This window comes from Sus scrofa, chromosome 1 (assembly GCF_000003025.6).
Source record: "Sus scrofa isolate TJ Tabasco breed Duroc chromosome 1, Sscrofa11.1, whole genome shotgun sequence".
Lineage (NCBI taxonomy): Eukaryota > Metazoa > Chordata > Mammalia > Artiodactyla > Suidae > Sus > Sus scrofa.
The window spans coordinates 167,272,640-167,295,995 of record NC_010443.5 but is presented as its reverse complement, the minus strand read 5'-3'; the positions used below and the strand labels follow the sequence as shown (position 1 = coordinate 167,295,995).

The following is a 23,356-nucleotide window of genomic DNA, read 5'->3' as shown; positions in this document are numbered from 1 at the left end:
ACCCAAAACGCCTGCGCAAAAACATAAGTCGCTCATTTGCAAGTTCAGAAAGTTGCTAGGCAGCTGAAGATGCTAACTCGCTGGGTTTCGGTAAAAACTCAGGATTTGGGGACAGTAGAAATACTTTTAGGAGAAAGCTAGGTTAATAGGCATTAATCCTTTCTGCTACTTAAGCAGTCATTTAATGCCGTCGCCAGCGTCCCCACCAGCCGGCAGTGTCCAGCTGAAGGCGGGAGCTAGGTTTTAGCCTGGAGGTTCTGGGGCTTAGCGCAGTCTCGGATAAGATACTAAGGGAATGTACTCGAAAATGAGAAACCTGCAACGTTGCCGTAGCATTTGAGCGCCTACTATGTTCCAAGCACCGAACCACACTCTACCAGAATTCATTTAATCCTCACACAGCATAAAAGGTAAGTACTATTATCTCCATTTTGCAACTGGCAAAACTAAGGTGTAGGCTGGTAACACCTAAGATTCCGCAGTTACTGCGAACCTGAATTTGGAATCTGGGAACCTAACTTCAGTGCTTTCTACTTGTGCGTGCAGAGAGGAATGGGTTTGGGGATTATGAGTAAATTTTCTTTGTTTTTTCTTCCAAAGCATAAAAGGTATATTAGGAATATAGGGGAACTTTCCACTTCAACTTTATTTTTTGTGACTAAGGGACCCCATGATTGGGTGGAAATGCCTTGAAACTGCAGCTGCGATGTTAAAAAATTTCTTGAGTTAACTCCTCTCTGGCTAGGTGCTGTATTGCCGTTTTGTGTCTTTTGAAGCTAATAAAACTGGTGTTGGGTTCATACGGAGAGGTATGCTTTAAAATTTTTTAAATTGAGGTATAATTGACAGTTTCAGGTGTACAACATTAATTGATATTGTTTATATTGTAAAGTGATCACCAAGTCCTGTTAACATCCATTACCATACTTAGATTAAAAAAAATTTTTTCTTCGAATAGGACTCTTAAGGTCTACTCTCTTATCAACTTTTAAATATGATACAGTATTATTAACTGTACTCATGCTATACATTGCATTCTCATGCCTTATTTATTTTATAACTGGAAGATTGTAAATTTTGACCCCCTTCACCATTTTCACTCACCTCAGCATCCCCACTTCTGGCAACCACCAATCTGTTTCAGTAGCAATGGATTTGTTTGGGGGGGGTTGGGTTTTTTTAATTCCACGTATAGTATTTGTCTTTATATGACTCATTTCACTTAGCATAATGCCCTCAAGATGTATGTTGATATTTGTTGTCTCAAATGACAAGAGTTTATTCTTTTTATGGCTGAATAGTGTTCCATCACATTTTCTTTATCCACTCATCCATTGGTGGACAGACACTTGGGTTGTTTTCGCATCTTGGATATTGTAAATAATGCTGCAGTGAACATGGGGTGTAGGTATCTTTTCAAGTTGGTGTTTTTCGTGGATACATACTTGGAAATGGAATTTCTGGATCTTATAGTACTTCTACTTTTAATTTTTGGAGGAATCTCAATACTGTTTTCCATAATTCTTGCACCAATTTACATTCCCACCAACAGTATATAAGAGTTCCCATTTATCCACAGACTCACCAACACTTTTCTCTTCCTGATGATAGCCGTTCTAACAAGTGTGAGGTGACAGCTCATTCTGGTTTTTACTTGCATTTCCCCAATGATTAGTGATTTTGAGCACCTTTTTTTAATGAATTTTATTACATTTATAGTTTTGAGCACCTTTTAATGTTGGACATCTATATGTCTTCTTTGGAAAAATGTCAATTCAGTTCTGCCCATTTTTTAATTCTATTGTTTGGGGTTTTGCTATTGAGTTGTATTTTTTTTTTTTTGCATGCTCTGGATATCAACTCCTTATCAGATATATGATTTGCAGATATCTTCTCCCATTTGATATGCTGCCTTTTCATTTTGTTGCTGGTTTCCTTTGCTGTGCAAAAGCAGCTTACTAGTTTGATGTCTTTTTTTTTTTTTTTGTCTTTTTAGCTATTTCTTGGGCCGCTCCCACGGCATATGGAGGTTCCCAGGCTAGGGGTCGAATCGGAGCTGTAGCCCCTGGCCTATGCCAGAGCCACAGCAACGCGGGATCCGAGCCGCGTCTGCAGCCTACGCTGGATTGTTAACCCACTGAGCAAGGGCAGGGACCGAACCCGAAACCTCATGGTTCCTAGTCGGATTCGTTAACCACTGTGCCACGACGGGAACTCCTAATTTAATGTCTTTCTACCTATTTGTTTTTGTTTTGTTGCCTTCACTACTTTTGGAGTCAGATCCAAAAAGTCATCACCAATGGGAAGGAACTTACCGCCTAGGTTTTCCTTTAGGACTTTTATAGTTTGAGACCTTACATTTAATTCTTTAATCCATTTCAAGTTAAATTTGTGTCTATGATGTAATATAGTGGTTTGGTTCCATTCTTTTGCATGTGGCTGACCAGTTTCCCAACACCATTTGTTAAAGATACCATCCTTTCCTCATTGTATAGTTTTGGCTACTTTCTCAAAAATTAATTGACCATTTATGCATGAATTTCTTTCTTTCTTTCTTTCTTTCTTTCTTTCTTTCTTTCTTTGTCTTTTTTTGTCTTTTCTAGGGCCAAACCCACGGCATATGGAGGTTCCCAGCTAGGGGTCTAATTGGAGCTGTAGCTGCCAGCCTACACCACAGCCACAGCAATGTGGGATCCGAGCCTCATCTGCAACCTACACCACAGCTCACAACAACACTAGATCCTTATCCTGCCGTGTCCTTGATTTTTTTTTTTTTTTTTTTTTGGTCTTTTCTAGGGCCCCTCCCACAGCGTATGGTGGTTCCCAGGCTAGGGGACTAATTGGAGCTATAGCTGCCGGCCTACGCCACAGCCAGGGCAATGCGGGATCCTTAACCCTCTGAGCAAGGCCAGGGATTGAACCCACAACCTCATGGTTCCTAGTCGGATTCGTTAGCCACTGTGCCATGATGGGAACTCTGCATGAATTTATTTCTGGACTCTCTATTCTGTTCTATGGATCTGTGTTTGTTTTTATCCCAAACCATACTATACTGTTTGATTGCTATGGCTATATAATTCAGTTTGAAATCAGGTTTGTTGTTAAGATTACTTTGGCTATATTGTGGTACCACATAAATTTTAGGATTGTCCTATTTCTGTGAAAAATGCCATTGGAATTTTGACAGGAATTGCATTGAATCTGTAGATTGCTTGGGGTTATATGGACATTTTAACAGTATTCTTCGTCATGAGAATGGAATATATGTATCTCATCAGTATCTTTTTTTTTAGGATTTTATTTTTTCTATTATAGTTGATTTACAATGTTCTATCAATTTCTGCTGTATAGCAAAGTGACCCAGTTATACATATATATACATTCTTTTTCTCACATTATCCTCCATCATGTTCCATCACAAGACACTAGATGAAGTTCCCTGTGCTATGCAGCAGGACCTCATTGCTTATCTACCCCAAATGCAATAGTTAGCATCTACGAACCCCAAACTCTCTGTCTATCCCACTCCCCCGCACCTGGCAAGCACAAGTCTGTTCTCTACATCCATGAGTCTGCTTTTTTTTTTTTTGTAGATAGTTTCATTTGTGCCATGTATCAGATTCCAGATATAAGTGATATCATATGGTATTTGTCTTTCTTGTTCTGGCTTACTTCCCTTAGTATGAGAGTCTCTAGTTCCATCCATGTTGTCGCAGATGGCATTAGTTTGTTCTTTTTTATGGCTGAGTAGTATTCCATTGTGTATATACCACATCTTCTTAATCTATTCGTCTGTCAATGGACAATTAGGTTGTTTCCATGTCTTGGCTATCATGAATAGTGCTGCAGTGAGTATAGGTGCATGTATCTTTTTCAAAGAAAGTTTTCTCTGGATATATGCTGGGGGTATTGCTGGATCATATGGTAATTCTATATTGAGTTTGCTGAGGTACCTCCATACTATTTTCCATAGTGGTTGTACTAGTATACATTCCTACCAGCAGTGAAGGAGGGTACCATTTCTCCACACCCTCTCCAGTGTTTGTTATTTGTAGACTTAGAAATGATGGCCGTTCTTACCGGTGTGAGGTGGTAGGTACCTCATTGTAGTTTTGATTTGGATTTCTCTAATAATTAGTGATGTGGAGCATTTTTTCATGTGCCTGTTGGCCATATGCATGTCTTCTTTGGAGAAATGTCTCTTCAGGTCTTCTGCCCGTTTTTCCATTGGGTTGTTCGCTTTTTTGCTGTTGAGTTGTGTAAGTTGCTTTTGTATATTAGAGATTAAGCCCTTGTCATTTGATTCATTCAAAACTATTTTCTCCCATTCCATAGGTTGTCTTTTTGGGTTTTTTATGGTTCTCTTTTCTGTGCAAAAGCTTGTAAATTCAATTAGGTTTTTTATTTTATTTTATTTTTTTTTCTTTTTACCATTTCTTGGGCCGCTCCTGCAGCATATGGAGGTTCCCAGGCTAGGGGTCGAATCGGAGCTGTAGCCACTGGCCTACGCCAGAGCCACAGTAATGGGAGATCTGAGCTATGTCTGCAACCTACACCACAGCTCATGGCAACGCCAGATCCTTAACCCACTGAGCAAGGGCAGGGACTGAACCCGCAACCTCATGGTTCCTAGTTGGATTCATTAACCACTGTGCCACTATGGGAACTCCAGGTCCCGTTGGTTTATTTTTTTTTATTTTTTTATTTTTTGCTATTTCTTTGGGCCACTCCAGGGGCATATGGAGGTTCCCAGGCTAGGGAGGTTGAATCGGAGCTGTAGCCACTGACCTACGCCAGAGCCACAGCAACGCAGGATCCGAGGCGCATCTGCAACCTACACCACAGCTCACGGCAACGCCAGATCATTAACCCACTGAGCAAGGGCAGGGACCGAACCCGCAACCTCATGGTTCCTAGTCAGATTCGTTAACCACTGCGCCACGACGGGAACTCCCCGTTGGTTTATTTTTGTTTTTATTTCTTTTGTCTTGGGAGACTGACATAAGAAAGCAATTATGTGGTTGATGTCAGAGGATCTTTTGCCTATGTTCTCTTCTAGGAGTTTTATGTTGTGTTGTCTTACGTTTAAGTCTTTAAGCCATTTTGAGTTTATTTTTTTGTGCATGGTGTGAGGGTTTGTTCCAGTTTCATTGAGTTAAATACTGCTGTCCAGTTTTCCCACCACTTGCTGAAGAGACTGTCTTCCCATTTTGTATTCTTGCCTCCTTTGTTGAAGATTAATTGACCATAGGTGTCTGGGTTTATTTCTGGGTTCTCTACTCTGTTCTTTTGGTTTTTATGTCAGTTTTTGTACCAGTACCATACTCTTTTGATTACCGTAGATTGGTAATACTGTCTGAAGTCTAGGAGAGTTATGCCTCCTGCTTGGTTTTTGTTCCTCAAGATTGCTTTGGAAATTCTGGGTCTTTTGTGGTGCCATATAAATAAATTTTTGGACTGTTTGTTCTAGTTCTATGAAAAATGTGGGTAATGTTATAGGGATTTCCCTGAAATCTGTAGATTGCTTTGAGTAGTATGGCCATTTTAATGGTATTAATTCTTCAAGTCAAGGAGCATGGAATATCTTCATTTCATTGAATCCTCTTTAATTTCCTTGATTATAATGTTTTATAGTGCTTAGCATATGAGTCTTTTTACATCCTTGTTCAGGTTTATTCCTAGGTATTTGATTTTTTTTTTTTGAGCATGATTTTATTTTTTAATTCTTTAATTTTTAATTTTTTTTTTTTTTTTTTTTTTTTTTTTGTCTTTTTGCCTTGTCTAGGGCTGCTTCCCATGGCATATGGAGGTTCCCATGCTAGGGGTCGAATCGGAGCTACAGCAACCGGCCTACGCCACAGCCACAGCAATGCAGGATCTGAGCTGCATCTGCAGCCTACACCACAGCTCATGGCAACGCCAGATCCTTAACCCACTGAGTGAGGCCAGGGATCGAACCCGCAACCTCATGGTTCCTAGTCGGATTTGTTAACCACTGTGCCACTATGGGAACTCTGAGCGTGATTTTAAAAGTTTATTTTATCTTCCTTTTCTAATATTTCATTTTAGTATGCAGAAATGCAACTGATTTCTGAATGTTAATTTCATATCCTGCTACTTTGCTGAATTTGTTGATAGGTTCAAGTACTTTTGGGTTTTCTATATGTAGTATCACGTCTTCTCTATGGAGTTTTACCTCTTCTCTTCCAATTTGGATACCTTTTTTTCTTTTATTTGTCTGATTGCTGTGGCTAGGACTTTCAGCACTATGTTGAACAAAAGTGGTGAAAGTGGGCATCCTTGTCTTGTTCCAGATTTTAGCGGGAAGGCTTTCAGCTTTTTTTCATTGAGTATTACATTGGCTGTGGGTTTGTCATAAATGGCTTTTATTACATTAAGGTATGTTCCCTCTATATCCACTTTGTTAAAAGTTTTTATCATGAATGGATGTTGGACTTTTCAAGTGCTTTTTCTGTATCTATTGAAGTGATCATGTGGTTTTTGACTTTTTCTTTTGTTAATGTGGTATATGACATGATTGATTCATGTATGTTGAACTAATTTTCTTTTGTGGTAGTATCTTTGGTTTTGATATTAGGGTGATGGTGACTTCATAGAATGTCTTTGGGAGTGTTCCTTCTTCAACCTTTTGGAAAAGTTTAAGAAGGATGGGTATAGGTTCTTCTTTGTATGTTTGGTAGAATTTGCCTGTGAAGCCACCTGGTCCTGGACTTCTGTTGTTTGTAGAGTGTTTTTATTACATGTTCAATTTCTAGTTACCAGTCTGTTCAGTTGATCTATTTCTCCTTAATTCAGTTTTGGCAGGCCGTAAGTCTCTAGAAAGCTGTTCATTTCTTCTAGGTTGTCAAATTTGTTGGCATATAATTGTTCATAGTATTCTCTTATGGTTTTTTGTATTTGGGCAGTATCTGTTGAGATTTCTCCTTTTTCATTTCTTAATTTGGTCATTTGAGTTCTCTCCTCTTCTTGGTGAATCTGGCCAGAGGTTTGTTAATTTTGTTTACCTTTTCAAAGAACCTGCTCTTGGTTTTTATTGATTTTTTTTTCTGTTGTTTTTTTTGAATCTCTATTTCATTGATTTTCTCTCTGATCTTTATGATTTCCTTCCTTCTGCTGACTTTAGGTTTTGTTTGTTCTTCTTTTTTTAATTCATTTAGGTGATGGGTTAAGTTGTTGATTTGAGATTCTTCCTCTCTTTTGTGAAAGGCCTATATTGCTATGAATTTTCCTCTAAGCACTGCTTTTGCAGCATCCCTTAGATTTTGAATGTTGTGTTTTTATTATAATTTGTCTCGAGGTATTTTTTAAGTTTCCTATTTGATTTCCTCATTGACCCATTGTTTTTTTAGTAGTATGTTGTTTAGTCTCCATGTAGTCAGTTTTTTTCTCATTTCTTTTCCTGTGGTTGATTTCTAGTTTTATGCCATTTGTTGAGGTTAGTTTTGTGCCTCCGTATGTGGTCAGTCCTTGTGAATGTTCCATGTACACTTGAAAATAATTTATATTCTGATTTTTTTTTGGAGGTAATGTCCTGAAAATATCAATTAAATCTAATTTTTCTATTGTGTTTTTTAGGATCTCTATTGCCTTATTGGTTTTCTGTCTAGAGAATCTGACCATTGATGTGAGTGGGGTGTTAAAGTCTCCTACTATTTTTGTATTCCCATCAATTTCTCCTTGTATGTCTGTTAGTATTTTTTTATATGTATTTGGGTGCTCCTATATTAGGGGCGTATATATCAATGATTGTAATATTCTCTTCTTGAATGTGTCCTTTTATCATTAAATAGTGTCCTTTTTTGTCTTTCTTTATGGCCCTCATTTTAAAGTCTATTTTGTCTGATATGAGCATTGCAACTCCTGCTTTCCTGTCTTTTCTATTCATGTGAAATACCCTTTTCCATCCCCTCACTTTCAATTTATATGTGTCCTTTGCCCTAAGGTGAGTCTCTTGTAGACAGCATATTGTAGGCTCTTTTTTATTTTTTAATCCAATCTGCCATGCTTTGTCTTTTGATTGGAGCATTCAGTCCATTGACATTTAAGGTAATTATTGATAAATATGTATTTACTTCCATTTTAAACCTTGTTTTCTACATGCTGGGTGGAGTGTTCTAGGCTGCAAATTTTTCTCCTATGTTCTTTTCTATTTTGGTTGGATGGTTTCCTTTTATGCTAGTGTCCTCTTCTTTTTAGTTTTTGTGGTTGCCCAGTTTTTCAAGTATGTTAACCCCTTCCTATATCTACTGGCTTTAGCTTGGTAGTCATATAGGCTCAAACACATTCTAGGAGTTCCCATTGTGATGCAGCAGAAACGAATTGGACTAGGAACCATGAGGTTGAGTGTTCAATCCTGGCCTCACTCAGTGGGTTAAGGATCTGGCGTTGCCATGAGCTGTGGTGTTGGTCACAGATGCGACTTGGATCTGACGTTGCTGTGGCTGTGACATAGGCCACTCAGCTATAGCTCCGATTCAACCCCTAGCCTGGGAACCTCCATATGCTAACGGTGTGGCCCTAAAAAGCAAAAAAAAAAAAAAAAAAAAGTCTAGATTTTCTTACTTTCAGATCTGTATACTGACTTAAGTGATGCTTTTCTTTTTTTTCTTTCTTTCTTTTTCTTTTTGTTATTTAGGGCTGCCCCCATGGCATATAGACATTCCTAGGTTAGGGAATGAATCACAACTATAGCTGCCGTCCTACACCACAGCCACAGCAATGTGGGATCCGAGCCACATCTTCGATCTATACCATTGCTCATAGCAATGCCAGATCCTCGACTCACTGAGCGAGACTAGGGATGGAACCTGCATCCTCATGGATACTAGACAGATTGGTTTCCGCTGCACCACAACAGGAACTCCCTAGGTGATTGCTTTTTGATTGTGATTTCCTCCATCCTGTTTCTTCATACTTCTTTTTTATTTCGAAGCACCCTTTCAGCATTTCTTAGAATGGGTTTAGTATTGCTCTACTCTTAGTTTTTGTGTGTTGGAGAAAATTGTTATTTCTCCTTCTATTTTAAGTGATAATTCTTGCTAGGTAGAGTACTCTAGGCTGCATATTTTTCCTTTTTAGAACTTTGAATGTGTCTTGCCAGTCTCTTCTGGCCTGTAGTGTTTCTGTAGAGAAATCAGCTGATAGCTTTATAGGGGTTGCCTTATAATTAAGTCTTTGTGTTTCTCTTGCTGCCTTTAGAATCCTTTCTTTAACTTTTGCCATTTTTATTATGTCTTTGTATGGGCCTTTTTGGGTTCATACGTTTGGGGCCCTCTGTGCTTCCTGTATCTTGGTATCAGTTTCCTTTAGATTTGGAATGTTTTTAGCCATAATTTCTTCAAATATATTTTCAATTCCCTTTTCTTTTTCTTCTCCTTCTGGAATATCTGTTATGTGTAGATTGGCCCACTTTATATTATCCCAGAGATCTCGTACATGGCTTTCATTTTTTTTCATTTGGTTTTCTGTCTACTGCCCTGATTGGGTGTTTTCCATTATTCTATCTTCTAAGTCACTAATTTGTTCTTCTTCATTATTCATTCTGCTTTTTAGTGCCTTTAAGTCCGCTTGTGTCTCTGCAAATGAATTTTCATTTCGTTTCTTTTTTTTTTTTTTTTAGGGCCAAACCCTTGGCATATGGAGGTTCCCAGGCTAGGGGTCTAATTGGAGCTATGGCTGCTGGCCACAGCCACAGCTATATGGGATCCAAGCCACGTCTGTGACCTACACTACAGCTCACAGAAACACTGGATCCTTAACCCACTGAGCAAGGCCAGGGATCGAACCCAAAACCTCATGGTTCCTAGTCAGATTCGTTTCCTCTGTGCCATGACGGGAATTCCATGAATTTTCTTTTTTTTTTTTTTTTGTCTTTTTGTTGTTGTTGTTGCTATTTCTTGGGCCGCTCCTGCAGCATATGGAGGTTCCCAGGCTAGGGGTCGAATCGGAGCTGTAGCCACCGGCCTACGCCAGAGCCACAGCAACGCGGGATCCGAGCCGCGTCTGCAACCTACACCACAGCTCACGGCAACACCGGATCGTTAACCCACTGAGCAAGGGCAGGGACCGAACCCGCAACCTCATGGTTCCTAGTCGGATTCGTTAACCACTGCGCCACGACGGGAACTCCCCATGAATTTTCTTATTTTTCTTGACTCATCCTTATATTTTCTAGTTCCTTTCTAAAGTGATCTGCATTACTTTTCATATCTGCTCTTTAATTTCTTCGTATTCCCTCTTAATTCCTTCAGTATTTTCACTATCTCCCTTTTGAACTCTATTAGACTGCAAAGGTCTGTTTCATTGTTTGCTCCTTCAGGTGAATTCTCCTGTTCTTTTACCTGAGAATGGTTCCTGAACTTCTTGATTTTGCTTATAATTTTCTTATTCTGTGAGTTTGGGGAAAACTACCGCTGTAGTCTTGGAAGGCTCTTTATATGCATTAGTGCCCCTGGGTATTTTGTGAGAGCTTACTTTTTACTTTTATGGTACTGTGCAGTACATGCTTCCAGGGAGATGGAGGCAGTGGGCCAGGCTAGTACCCAGTGCCTGGTTGCTGGGCCCTTGTCAGTGGCAAGGACCCTCAGGAAGGTGGCACAGGCTGCTCCTAGTTGTGGGGCCCTGGGAAGTGACAGTGATCAGGCATGTGTAGGTGGTGCCTGGAGCACTTGGCAGTGGCAGCAGCAGGGTGGGTGTGTTCCCAGGGAAGTGAGGGCAACAACAGGTCGTATTCAGTTACAGTTCACTCTTCTTTGACAACCTCTGAGGTGACTGGGGCTGCAGGTTGTGCCTGTTCACAGACCCCTCGCGGTGGAGTGCCACACCCCTCTCTGCTGTTTGAGATGACTGCTGTGGTTTGTCCCTGCTGCCAGTAGATCATGCAAGAAGGCTCTGCATCCAACTTAGCCCCCCTGTTGCCCTTAGCTCATACAAGAGGTGCGTAGCCACCCATAGAGCGAACAAGAGGCACCTGGTTACCCCTCTCCCCAGCAAGTGGCACATCGCCACCTGTAGCCTGCACCAAACGTGCCCCACCCTCTGAGAGTCTGCACATGGCCAGGGAAAGATATTCCCATGGCAATCTGCCCTCTTCTCTCACCCTCCCCAGCAGTGGTGCCTTGCTTCTCCTGTGGGCCCAGAACTCCTCCCAGGCTCCCTCTGCTGTGGTGTTCCGCCTCCCCAGCCCATGGTACACCATTCCATAGCTCCTCAGGTTGTCTCCACACGGTCACCTCTAGTCTTCTCCCAGGAACTGACCTCCAGAGCCTGCGTCTCAGCGCTTAGCCCCTGCCGGAGCATCTCAAGCTGTCGTGTTGGGGGCAGTGATGCAGATGATCTGTGGGGTTCTCACTCTGCTTTTCTCGGCATCTTTGAGGTCCCTTCTTCTTGGCTGATCTCCCCATCAGTTAGATGACTTTCCAGGATGTGGGTTCCTTTCCTCTTCCACAGCTCCCCCTACAAGTGCTAGTCCTGTCCTGATCCCTTTTTCTCTCTCTTTTCCCTTTGTACTACACAGTTATGTAGAGGGTTTCTTGCCCTTTTTGAAGGTTAAAGGTCTTCTGCCAGCCTTCCTTTGATGTTGTGTGAATTGTTCTACATGCAGATGGGTTTTTTTGATAAGTTTTTGGGAGGTGAGCGCCACGTCTTACTCCTCCACCATGTTGATCCTTCCCTCTCTCCTCCTTTAATTCTCATGACTAGATTTTTGCTTCGTCGTTACCTGTGACTTATGTAATGTATCTCATAGGTAAAATAGTCCTTTTAATGATTAGAGCACCTTGTTTTCATTTGCCCGTAGAGGTTTCACCCTTTTACTCCTCTCCCTTTATACTTAACTGATGTCAGAGTTTACCTCTTTTTATGCTGTGAATTCGGTGAGAAATAATAGTAGCTATAGTTAATGTTCTTTTTCTTAATCCTTTAGACTTAATTGAAGATCCTTTCTTAAGCCTTCAGACTATAATTAAGTAGGTAACACACCATTCCAATGTAGAATTAGTTTTGTTTTGTCTTTCTAGGGCCGCACCCGCAGCATATGGAGGTTCCCAGTGCATGCTTCTTAGGCTAGGGGTTCAATCGGAGCTACAGCTGTCAACCTGCACCACAGCCACAGCAACGCAGGATCCAGTCCGTGTCTGTGACCTACACCACAGCTCATGGCGACGCTGGATCCTTAACCCACTGAACAAGGCCAGGAATTGAATCTGCATCGTCGTGGGTGCTAGTCGGGTTCGTTAACCGCTGAGCCACATCAGGAACTCCTAGAATTAGTTTTCTGATTCTCTTTTTTTTTTTTTATCATAGCTAGAGTATTGTGTACTTTGATTTGTTTTTATGTCAGTAATTAATATCTTTTCAATTCAGTTGGAAAATTCCTTTCAGCATATCCTGCATGGCCAGTCTAGTGGTGAACTTTCTCAGGTTTTGTCTGGGAAAGCCTTTATTGCTCTTCATGACTGAATGTCAGCTTTGCTGGATAAAGGCTTCTTGGCTGGCCATATTTATCCTTAAGCACTTTGAATGTCATTCTCCTCTCTCCTGGCCTGCATTTCTGCTGGGAAATCCACTGATAGCTTTGAGGGGATTCCTATGTAGATAATTTTTTCTCCCCTGGCTGCCTTTAAGATTTTTTTATCATTGATTTTGAGTTTTATTATAGTGTGTCTTAGAGAAGGTCTTTTTGCATTGAGATAATAGGGTGTTCTATTAGCTTCTTAGACTTGTACAGTCAGTTGCCTCCCCAGGCTTAGGAAATTTTCAGCTATTATTTCTTTAAATACACACACTCTGCTCCCCTTTCCCTCAGCTCTTCCGGTAGACTATTATTCTCCTATTTGTTTTTCTCATCATATCTGAAAGGTCTTATAGGGTTTCTTCACTTTTTAAAAACCTTAGTTCTCTCTCCTGAAGTTACCTCTAAGTTCTTTACCTCCAAGTCAGTTCTTTCCTAGATCTCATGTGCCTTAGTTCCTGAGCTCTCTCTTTCCTTCTTCCCATTATTCATTGAATACTTCAGCTACAGAATTTGTCCGGTTATTTTAAAAATTTTTGATCTATTGGAATTCCTGTCATGCATGGCCCAGCGGGTTAAGAACCTGACTAGTTTCCATGAGGATGTGGGTTCAAACGCTGGTCTTGCTCAGTGGGTTAAGGATCCAGCATTGCCATGAGCTGTGGTGTAGGCCGCAGATGCGGCTCAGATCCTGTATTGCTGTGGCTGTGATGTAGGTGGACAGCTGCAGCTCCGATTCGAACCCTAGCCTGGGAGCGTCCATGTGCCACAGGGGCAGCTGGGCTGAAAAAGAAAATACTTTCATCTGTTTGGTAAATAACACCTTCCATTCAGTAATCTTATTCTTAAATTCACTGAATTGCCTGAGTTTTCTTGTATCTCATCGAATAATCTCTCATAACAACTGCTTTAAATTCTTCATCATATCACAGTAGTCTGTGCTTTTGGGTTCAGTTGCTGGAGAATTGTTTTTCTCATGGTGATACCAAATTACTGTGATTTTTCATAGTGTTTGCTGAAGTGTACCTCTGCTATTGCCCTTGAAGTGATACACACCTTTCTAAGTTGTTCCTCGTTAAAGTTCAACATTGGCAGTTAGAGCACTTAGAGGCCTTTCTTTTGTTCTCCAGAAGGTGGTGCCATAGCTCAAGTTTTAGGTTTCTCTACCTGAGCAGGCTCCAGGGCTGCACTAGGGAGCGTCTGTAAGAAAGCTGGCCTAGAAAAAGCTGGCAGCAGAGAGGGGGCAACTGTGGGCTCAGTAGGGGCTCCCAGATGGCTGTGCATGAACCTCCTGCTGAAACCCAAAGCAGACAGCAGGGAGTGAGATCTTTTAATGCCCTTTGTTCTGTCTCTCTCTTTTCCCTTCCTCCCGTCAGGGAAGTTGCTCTTCAGGAATTAGTGCTGCTGGAAGGGAACAGGTTTCTCCAGCTGTGAGCTGTATAGCCACGTGGTCAGGCAGTTACTTTAGACCTCTGTGAGGAAGGTACCTGTTGTCACTGGCAGTGGAAGCCCAGTGTGTTGCAGTGTCATGCTGGGGAGGAGGGAGTTATTGTTCTTCCTCTGCCTCCAAACTGGCCTCTATCCCACCCTTCAGTTTGGCTGGACTTCTCCAGTGCTCTGTCTCCCTCCTATCCATTCTGTTTTACTCTCTCCAGTTCTCACTTCCTCCTCCCATCCCAAGAGTGTGTGGGGGTGAAGCAGGTTCACCAACCCCCTTGGATCTGAAGCTCCCTCCCTCAGAAGGTAGGCCTATCCTCCTACCTTCTGAAGAAATCTTTTGGATGCTCCCGTGTAATAGTAGGGGATACTTTTGTTCAGTTATGAATGACCATGATGCTGACATCACTCTATGTATCTATGTACGTAAGATAGATATAGTGTCATCAATTTAAAATTTTCATACCTGCAGATTAATGTTGCTCTTGAAAGCGTAAGTCAGTTGAATGAAAGGAAAGAGTGAAGTCAAACACAGTCTGTGTATGAAGGGCAACCTGTGAGCCACAGTCCCCCAGTGGGTCACGCTGCGGCTGGGCGGAAGGATATTACTGGTTCTTAGCAGGAAAAAAAAAGCCCCTCTGGAAGCTGTGCTTTGCATACTAAAACACATCGTCCCACCGTCAAATAGATGCTTTTTTAATTCATCCCACAAATGAGTGCCAGCTCATCCATCAAGGCGGGATGCTAGGTGCTGGGACAAATTACTGTCACACAACTTTGTCTTAGTGCTTTTTATTTTAGTTCTTTCGGAATATCTAAATGTCAAAGTATACACGTATAAAATCCGAAACAACTTCCTAAAATGGTTTTAGTATTGGCCAGTCTCTGACATCTTTATTTTGGAAGTTTGAATTGTCAATTTTATGTCTAAAGTGCATTCTTGCAGCTAATCAATAGCAGCATTTGTTTATAAACCTTAAGAAATATTCAGACAAGAGGTGGAAAAGTCACAATAAAAAATAGAGCGTGATCTAGATATATTCTTCCTTAATCAGCCAAGATAAACACATGCATGAATTAGTTTATAAGTACACAAGAAATATACAAAAAAATAGCATTATATAAAAGTTCATACGGCAATAAGAAAAGGGGATCTTTCTCCATTAATATTAAATATGGTAAGGCATAGAATATAAAAAGTTTGTTAAATCCTAGATATCTTTGGAGCCATGGGGGAATCTTTGTAGGCCAGTGTATGATGGATCTGAGAGGTCTGTGATTCAGCAAAGCTGGAGTTCTTACAGGGTGACTCAGAAGACAGCTTCTGACATGGCTTTGGAGAAATCACCAACACAAATGAAAATGTTTTTTCTTTACTGAGACTGTCAATTCATGGCTTCTTGCGCCTAGAACATGAAAACTAGTAGTTAGTGTTGAATCTTGCAATCAATGACACATCCATAGTAACTGAATCTCTAGGGAGGCAATATTATGAGCAATATTAAAGTCCTTTAGAAAAAAGCAAATAACTTAAAATATGCTTATCTAGTATTTAAAAAAACAGGACTTCCCATCTTTATCTTGTTGCATTGATTTTTCAAATTGCCTAAGGAAATGTGTAATGTGTAATGGACCTCTGTAGATAGTTATTTGAAAAGAAAGGGATTTTTACTCATATAGGAAAAGAATGAACCAGACTCTTGGGTAGTGTTTAATAGAAAAGGGAGAAGTGTGATTCCTTTCCCTACCATAAATTCTGCCATTCCATTTTATTGTAGTGAACACTCATTGCTGTAATGAGAGGGATGTTAGAGGGAAGTTAGGGATGACAGCTCTCCCTGTAATTTATTCTTTCCTGACTATAGCCTTCAGCCTGCCCTCCTTAATAGGTGAACTGAGTATGAGCAAAATAGGAACAAGAACGAGCGTTCTTATAGCACTAGATTCTTAGCTCAGCCTCCTGTGGTCTGCCAGTAGGGTCCTGATATTCCGAGGGGTAAACCACATACTCCTCTTTTTTAAAAAGTGGGTGGTATGCAGAAGGGGTGGTAGGGAGGGAAAGCATACAGAGAAAAGCCACAGTTGGTCACTACTCACTTGGGCTGTGCATGGTGCTGATACCCAGGCCCCAGCTGAGATCCTGCTCTCATCTCCACAGCCACAGAACACTGGAGGAAAAGCACAGAGGGGAGATATCAGCCCTTCTCAGTGGTCTACGAGCCCACACGTCTACCTCGATGGATTCAACCAAGGTAAAATCCATCACATTTCCTAGTGCAGCATGGACAGCTATGTTAAAATACCAATTAGGTACTTGCAGTTTATATGACATGGCCACAAAAGCTGCGGTAGAAGGGGCTTTGGAGATCATCGAAGTAAATCTCCTTTTCCATAAGGAAGAGCCCTTGAGAAAGGCAGTGGCGAGGGCCAGAGTTTGGCCGGCTGACCCTCTAGCTTGCCCTGCTCTTTGTGTGAATCTCTTCTCAGGGACAATTCTTTCCTCCTGAGAAGCTTCCCAGCAAACCGATGGGAATTCCTGTTATTCTAGGGTGATGCTCTCTGACTTGACTCTTGGGCTCTGTATCCCTCCACACTAAAAACAGGGGCTTTGAATTCAAGAGTGCCAGTAAGATTAGACCTAAAGACATATGAATACCTTCTCAAATTTGCAGGGACAGGCCTAAGGGCTCACTAGCCATGTAAGATCAAACTTGAGCTGTTTCAAAGAGCATGAAAAGCTGCAGTTGCGGGGCTTAGAATATGACACCCTTAATTTTTTTAAGCAAGATGTTTTACACCTACCCTTGTTTCTACATCAGTCCATTCAGACTCTGTTCCATCTGGTTGGGCAGGTGCTGCTGTGGAAGACCTTCGTTTTCGACTACGGAAAAGGGGGAGACACCAATGTAACACTTACTCTTGCATCTTAAGAACAGGAAAAATAGCAGATATAGGGAAATAGCATATATACTTCTTCAGAGAATTAATTATTTCGCAGATTAATCTGTTCCTTAAGAATGAGCAGCTGAGAAAATGACAGCCCTCTAAAGAAAGACATTTGATGATTACTCACCCAGTTGGTGATTCTTGTTTTAAAGTCTCAATATCAGTAAACTGGACGGACTGTCCGCCACCCCTTGTTTTATAAACATCACCCTACAGCCAGGAGAGAAGGTCACCATTACATTTTGATACATCCACATGATAAACATACATATATTTCAAATTGAATTTAAGATTGTTCTTCCATGGAGACTCCCATCCACAAAACCAGATGGTGCTTGGACTGCTGGGTCTATACCATAAAAACACTTTAGTGAGAGATATGTATGCAAATCTATACACGAAAATCCAATGCAGTATAATCAGTAGCATTCTTAGTTGTAGAAAATAGCATTCATTTTTGTTCAATCTATAATTTAAAAGCTTAACTAAAGATCAAGAAATCTGTTAGGAATCTCTGAATGTTCTAAGGGGCAGTATAATCGCCTTTCTAGATGTACACCCCCCTCATATTCATATGACAGTAGTCTTATTTGTAACTATAGTTTCTAATAAGAACCATCCCCCAAATTGAATTTGAAATGTAACACTCACATCCCCCCCACCCCCTGCCTTTTTTTTGTCTTCTAACTTTATTAACTGACTCGGATCAAAGAAAAATTCTGGGAGCAGGGATAGGGCTTTGGGTAGTGCAATACTGCACGATTTTGATAGGTCAAATTTTAATGTGGGCTTTTTATCTTCAAGTGGCATAAAGCCAAGGTAGGAGTTCTTTGCTTGGCTTATTTTTTAAGTAGGGGTTAACACAAAATACATATTAATTAAAAGTACATACTGGATCTGGAGTTCCTCTAACAGACTTGAGACTCTAAGCCTCATTCAACAGAAAGTAGCAAATTTAGTCCCAATTTAGCAGATTATATGCAGGTTTAGTCCCAATTTAGCAGATTCATAACGTGGTTACTTTAGTTTTCTAACAAAAAGATTTAGTCAAATACCCATTTATGTTCCAATTGACACTGCCAGTACGTAATTTACCAGAGTAAATAGTTTTTGTTAAGCTGACTTGTATATTTTCTCTTGTGTAAATTTTTTACCTTAATTAGCTTAGTTTCAATCTCCCCATCGGAGGCTAGTTCCTGGTGGGTCAGCATGTACTTCTCACACTTAGCTAGTGCCTTTTCATTTGCAACAGATACAGTGATGGCATGAGGGACATGTGGCTGCATGACTGTCTCAGTTTGCACGTTAGAGGCAGGCTTATGATCTACCCATCTGTCTCCTGCAGAGCGAGATCGTCTGTGTCGCAGACGAATTGGTGGTGCGTTCTGATCAGGTTGAAAGAAGAATCAAGAAACAAGCATAACCCAGAATTAATTTAAGGGTACTATTAGAAGTGCAGCAGGTTTGGCTACATTAGTGAAAATATCAAAACAAATGCATGAATGAACCTTTTCAAAAGCTCAATATGTTACTCGAGCAATTTAAATGTTCTCTTTGTATTTCAACACAAAGGCAACAAACATCCCAACACCAGCTTGTGTGTGGAATATACATTAGAGACAAATAATTCATTTTGCATTCTTGATTAAAAACCACTATTTGTACCTGCTTTTGTGAGGTAATCTATTCAACTATGTTAAAAGCTTCAAAAAGATCAGCAAAAGCCCTAAACATATCATAGGCCTCTAAACAAAAGAGAGAACACTTATTTATGAAAACAGACAACCCTCCTGTTCCATACACAAAAAGCTGACAGAGCAGCATAGTACAAAAGGCTAAAGAATGTAAGGTATCCTAAGAACCCTATGTATAACATGATTGAAAGAATGTAAAAAAAAAAATACCTCAGAGTACTTTTAAACATCTCGAAACAGAACTTCATGAAAAATTCAGGCACAGTAATGGCCAAAACATACCAACTATTTTTTTCTAAAACATTTCATAAAGGTTCCAAGAACCAGAAAAAGAATATACTGTCAAATGAGTCTCTATTGTACAATAAAAAAGCTAGATGCTTCCAGTCAAATGTTATGTAAATCTAGAAAAGTTAAATTTAGCACATTCGGCCTAAGAAAAAATAATTCACATATAAAATATAGTTAATAGTTTCTCTGTAATTTTGCAAACATCTTTTTGCAAAACTGCAAGCAAATGAAAGTCTGTCACAGGCCAAATCCTTCAATGCTTCAAATATGAATGAACATCTGATTTCAAAATGCCTATATGGAGAACTAAAGCATTTTCCCTATACAATTATAAGAAACAAATGAGGCGCCAGTGACAAATTCATGATTATAAAAATAAAACATGGACAATAGAGTTTGCCACTAAGGAAGACGGAGCCTTACAACAAGCAGGAGCCTTACAACAAGCAGGAAGTTTTCCATTCTTATAAAATGGCTTAATTAATGCTGAACAAGGAGAAAAGTAGCTCTTGTGACCTACCATTTAGCAAAGGTGATGGCATCCTGAACACATTTAGCAATAAGCTTTGGAAAGATGACAGTCCTTAACAATCTACCATCATTTATGAAACAAGTGATATTTAAAATTTCTTCCTCACTGAAATATTCCGTCCACTAACAATTTTTGACCAACCAACCTATATATGCATAGATACTAGCCTAAACTTTTCTGCTGCACTTCTAAAGAGATTTTGATTTCAAATTAAAGACTCTATAGTAAGTCCTCTTAAATAGCTCATAGCCAAATTAGATATTACATTAATGTTGACCAAGCCTAAGCAGGCCTTGAATAGTTTTCAGTCCAGCAACTTGCATGAAATAAGGGAATTTATTAGAATTGATCAGAAAGACCAGTCACCATAATTTGCTCCCTAAAAAGGCTTAAAGCAAAAATCGGTAGAGCTTAAGCGACTTTAGAATTCTGTTGCTTTGGTAAATACCTTGTAATTCATCACCATCCCTTAATAATTGGGAATGCATGCCACCTAAATGAAATTTTTCTGCACCCCTAATTTATGCCACAAAGAAAAGCTAAGGCAAATATTTACTATAAAAAACATTTGTTTAGAAGAAAAAAATCCTAAAGTGCTATTAAAATTTAACTAAATGTAAATTACAATATCAACTTAGTTCACTTAGAGTCAGAGGAATTATCTTAATCCTTAAGAAGAAAATATAGACATTAATTTGTTTAAATACCCTTGAATGAGGCAGAGCCCTTGTAAATTGAGAATAAAGGTCTCGAGATTAAAAGCAATTTATTGGACATGCAAACCATCCCTCAGCAGTTATAAAACAATTGGCCTTCAAAAGCAATGTCATGAAAATCAAAAAAGGGATGATGGACTATATTAAAAGAGATTAAAGAGAGATAATAACCATGTGTAATGTATGAAGGACTGAAAAAAGAAAAGCCATTCTTGGGGCCACAGGGGGGGTGTAAACATGAACTGTATTTTGGAGGGTATATATTCAGAGTTAATGCTAACTTTCTTAGGTGTGAAAAAAGACTGTGGTTATGTAGGTGGGTGCCCCATTGTTTAGGAATGAAGTGCCATGAAGTCTACTCCTTACTTCAAAGGTTCAAGAAAAATCATGTTTACAAATCTATTTTCAAAATAAAGTCTGGGAAAGCAATTTTTAAATAGAAGTTTAAAAACAGGCAAAAAATCAAATTAATTAGGAGAAATCAAAAGAAAAAAATGGAAGTGTGCTCTAAGACACTCAGTCACTAATTGCGTGGATGCTCAAAAGCACAGATGAGTCCGGGAGGTGCCCCACTGACCTGTGTTCTCACTGAACACCAGGCAGTATTTGTGTGCCACATGGGTTTAGAAGCCTTTTCAGATGAAGAGCTCGGCCTCAGTTTCAGGGTGATTTGATCCTTCAAATTAACTAACAGAAAAATTAGACCTTGTTATATTAGAGTTCACCCATCTTTCCATTGAACTTTTTGAATCAAGTTAGAAAAAAAACCACAAGATTAAAATCTATTGCTACAATGCTTTAAAACATTACTGGCACTAACCCTGCTGCAATGATCCTCTTCTATTTCTATCTCATTTCTGAATGAAGGAACCACCTCCCTGCCTTCAGTCCAGTACATCCCTCGCCTTCTGTCTGACACGATACAAGTTTTACTTTGTCCTGGCTCCTGCTGCCTACGCCTTGCAATAGATGAGACATTGAGAGGTGTGTTGTACGGAGGAATTTTCTGCTCCCATTCCGAAATACAGGAAGCTACAGAAATGCTGCTGCAAGAGTTAGAGCGCCTATGTAGCTGCGGCTGGCTCATGAGTTGCTGGCCGTTGGAAATCTGAGCAATATAGTTACTAGGAAGCTAAAAAAAGTGAAGAGAAATTAATGAGCAAGACTGAAAAACTGAGAGAAATAATTCACTTCTTTTCTATCATTTTAGCACAAAAAGACAACATTACAATGATTTGTACTAAATTACTAATTTGTATACTAAAGTTGTGTTTATACTAAATTTTAAAATAGTTATAAACAGAAGTTAGAGAAATAAGAAATATAAAACAAAATATTGATTCTCACAGAAATCGTCACCTAATCTGAACAAATTTTCTCTTGTACTACTAAGTTATTAAACTACAAATAACTTACAGGTACTGGCGGTGGAGAAACAGATCTCTGAGTAACTTTTTCTCGATCCCGTTCCCGAGAGGGTCTCTCTGGCTTTTCAGTTCTGGGTTCAGTAACAATAGCCTTCAGTTGTTTCAGTTTTTCATCTTTCACCCAGAGCTTATTTTGCATCTCCAGCTGTTTGGCTGCCACTCGGCGCTCCTGCAGATTATCAGTGGCAGTATATATTCTACTCAGTTATATCAAACAAGTGCACGAGTTACCTAAACACTCCATACCTAGAGGTGATAGTTCTCCCAGAAGTAAAATGAGCTGAAAAGCAACTACTGTTGCCACCACTAAAATCCTACCCAACTCCGTACAGTAATTCAGAATACTGCAATTTGAAATAAATCATCCATCTCTGAAATGAGCACTGCAGGAGTGACACTCACGCATTCTTTCTCCCACTTCATGGTTGTTTCTGTCATCATGCCTTGCAACCTGGCTTCTAGTCTGCGTTTGTCAGAAAATTGTCGCTGAAGTTTCTGGTTCTGGGTTTCAAGCTCCTGTTGCAGACTGCGCTTATCTTCCTCATAGATAGTTGTTGTTTTCTCTAAAATCTCAATCTGGAAGGTAGACCATTTGGTATGTAAACATTTAAGGTAGCTTTAAGATAATCTCTCAAAGTCTGCTTATGCAAGTATTGAAAGAAAAACCATGGAGAAAGCATTTCCCTCTAAAATTTCCACCTCCATTCCTAGAAATGAGAACTTTTAAGTAAGGTCCTCAGTGAAAGACAAAGTTAAAATTGATTTCATGTGAAAATTACTTTTCCCTAAAATTAAGGCCTAAAATTTTATCTTTAGGCTATTTTCAGAGTAGAGAGCACTGTACTGGTTGAGATGAGCTTTTCTCTAGAATGAATGTGTCCCAGGTGATCCTCAGTAAGTGAGAGAACACATCACAGAGTCCTAAATCAAAAAACAAGCTGTAGTCTAAGCTAAACTCTAGAACCATCTCTTCAGTTGCTAAAGTCCAACTCATAAAATTAAAGCGTATATTGGTCCCTTTATGCTTTTCACTCACATTTCCTCTTGTTTGAGATGGGATGAAGACTAGTAAATGACCAAGTGATAATTCCCAGGAAGCAGCAGGTGTGGGCCCCCACAGGTAAGTCAGAGACCAGTGCTAAAGGGCCAGCATAAACATCCATTATAAGAATGCAAAACCAACCTTGTATTCTAAAGTTTTGTTTTTCTTCTCCAGTCGTTCTATTTCTAATTTTTGTCCTGAGATCACCTTTTCTTTTTCATTTAGTTTTCCTTGAATGTAGTTTTCTTTATTTAAAACTGCATTGTCAAATTCTTGCAACAAAGCTTTAAAAGTAATAGCTGAAACAAAAGCATACAGGTCAAGTTTACTCCAATTCCAAAATAACCAACAAAATCAGGTTTTTTTTGTTTGTTTGTTTGTTGTCTTTTTGGTATTTCTTTGGGCCACTCCCAAAGATTGGAGATTCCCAGGCTAGGGGTCTAATCGGAGCTGTAGCCGCCGGCCTACACCAGAGCCACAGCAACTCGGGATCCGAGCGGCGTCTGCAACCTACACCACAGCTCACGGCAACGCCGGATCGTTAACCCACTGAGCAGGGGCAGGGATCGAACCTGCAACCTCATGGTTCCTAGTCGGATTCGTTAACCGCTGCGCCATGACGGGAACTCCAAAGTCAGTTTTTATTAACCACTGTTTTTATAAAACGTAGCTCTGCAGCAAGTCCCTCTTTGAAAGTCTGTAATTAGAAAACAAGTCTGGAAGGAAGTTAGGAGTTTGA

General features: G+C 39.9%; 1 protein-coding gene and 1 long non-coding RNA gene across 5 annotated transcripts in view; one reads left to right on the top strand and one right to left on the bottom strand.

Annotated features, from left to right (window-relative positions):
- Positions 1–18,816, top strand: LOC106509080. The gene is made up of 3 exons (XR_001306322.2): positions 1–410; positions 16,128–16,221; positions 16,822–18,816. It is a non-coding gene; the product is annotated as an uncharacterized LOC106509080 (long non-coding RNA).
- Positions 14,746–23,356, bottom strand: part of KIF23 (kinesin family member 23) — a 41,278-nt gene continuing 32,667 nt past the window's right edge. For 2 of the 4 annotated variants that reach the window (XM_013993340.2, XM_021100676.1), the window contains 9 exons: positions 22,759–22,916; positions 21,978–22,151; positions 21,565–21,744; positions 20,969–21,280; positions 18,070–18,300; positions 17,043–17,125; positions 16,772–16,850; positions 16,067–16,137; positions 14,746–15,375 (listed from right to left, as the gene is read on the bottom strand). In XM_013993340.2, the coding sequence (XP_013848794.2) occupies positions 15,360–15,375; positions 16,067–16,137; positions 16,772–16,850; positions 17,043–17,125; positions 18,070–18,300; positions 20,969–21,280; positions 21,565–21,744; positions 21,978–22,151; positions 22,759–22,916 (1,304 nt within the window). In that variant the 3' untranslated portion in view covers positions 14,746–15,359. The remainder of the gene's footprint in view (positions 15,376–16,066; positions 16,138–16,771; positions 16,851–17,042; positions 17,126–18,069; positions 18,301–20,968; positions 21,281–21,564; positions 21,745–21,977; positions 22,152–22,758; positions 22,917–23,356) is intronic. The other 2 variants (XM_021100679.1, XM_021100686.1) reach the window with 1 other exon arrangement.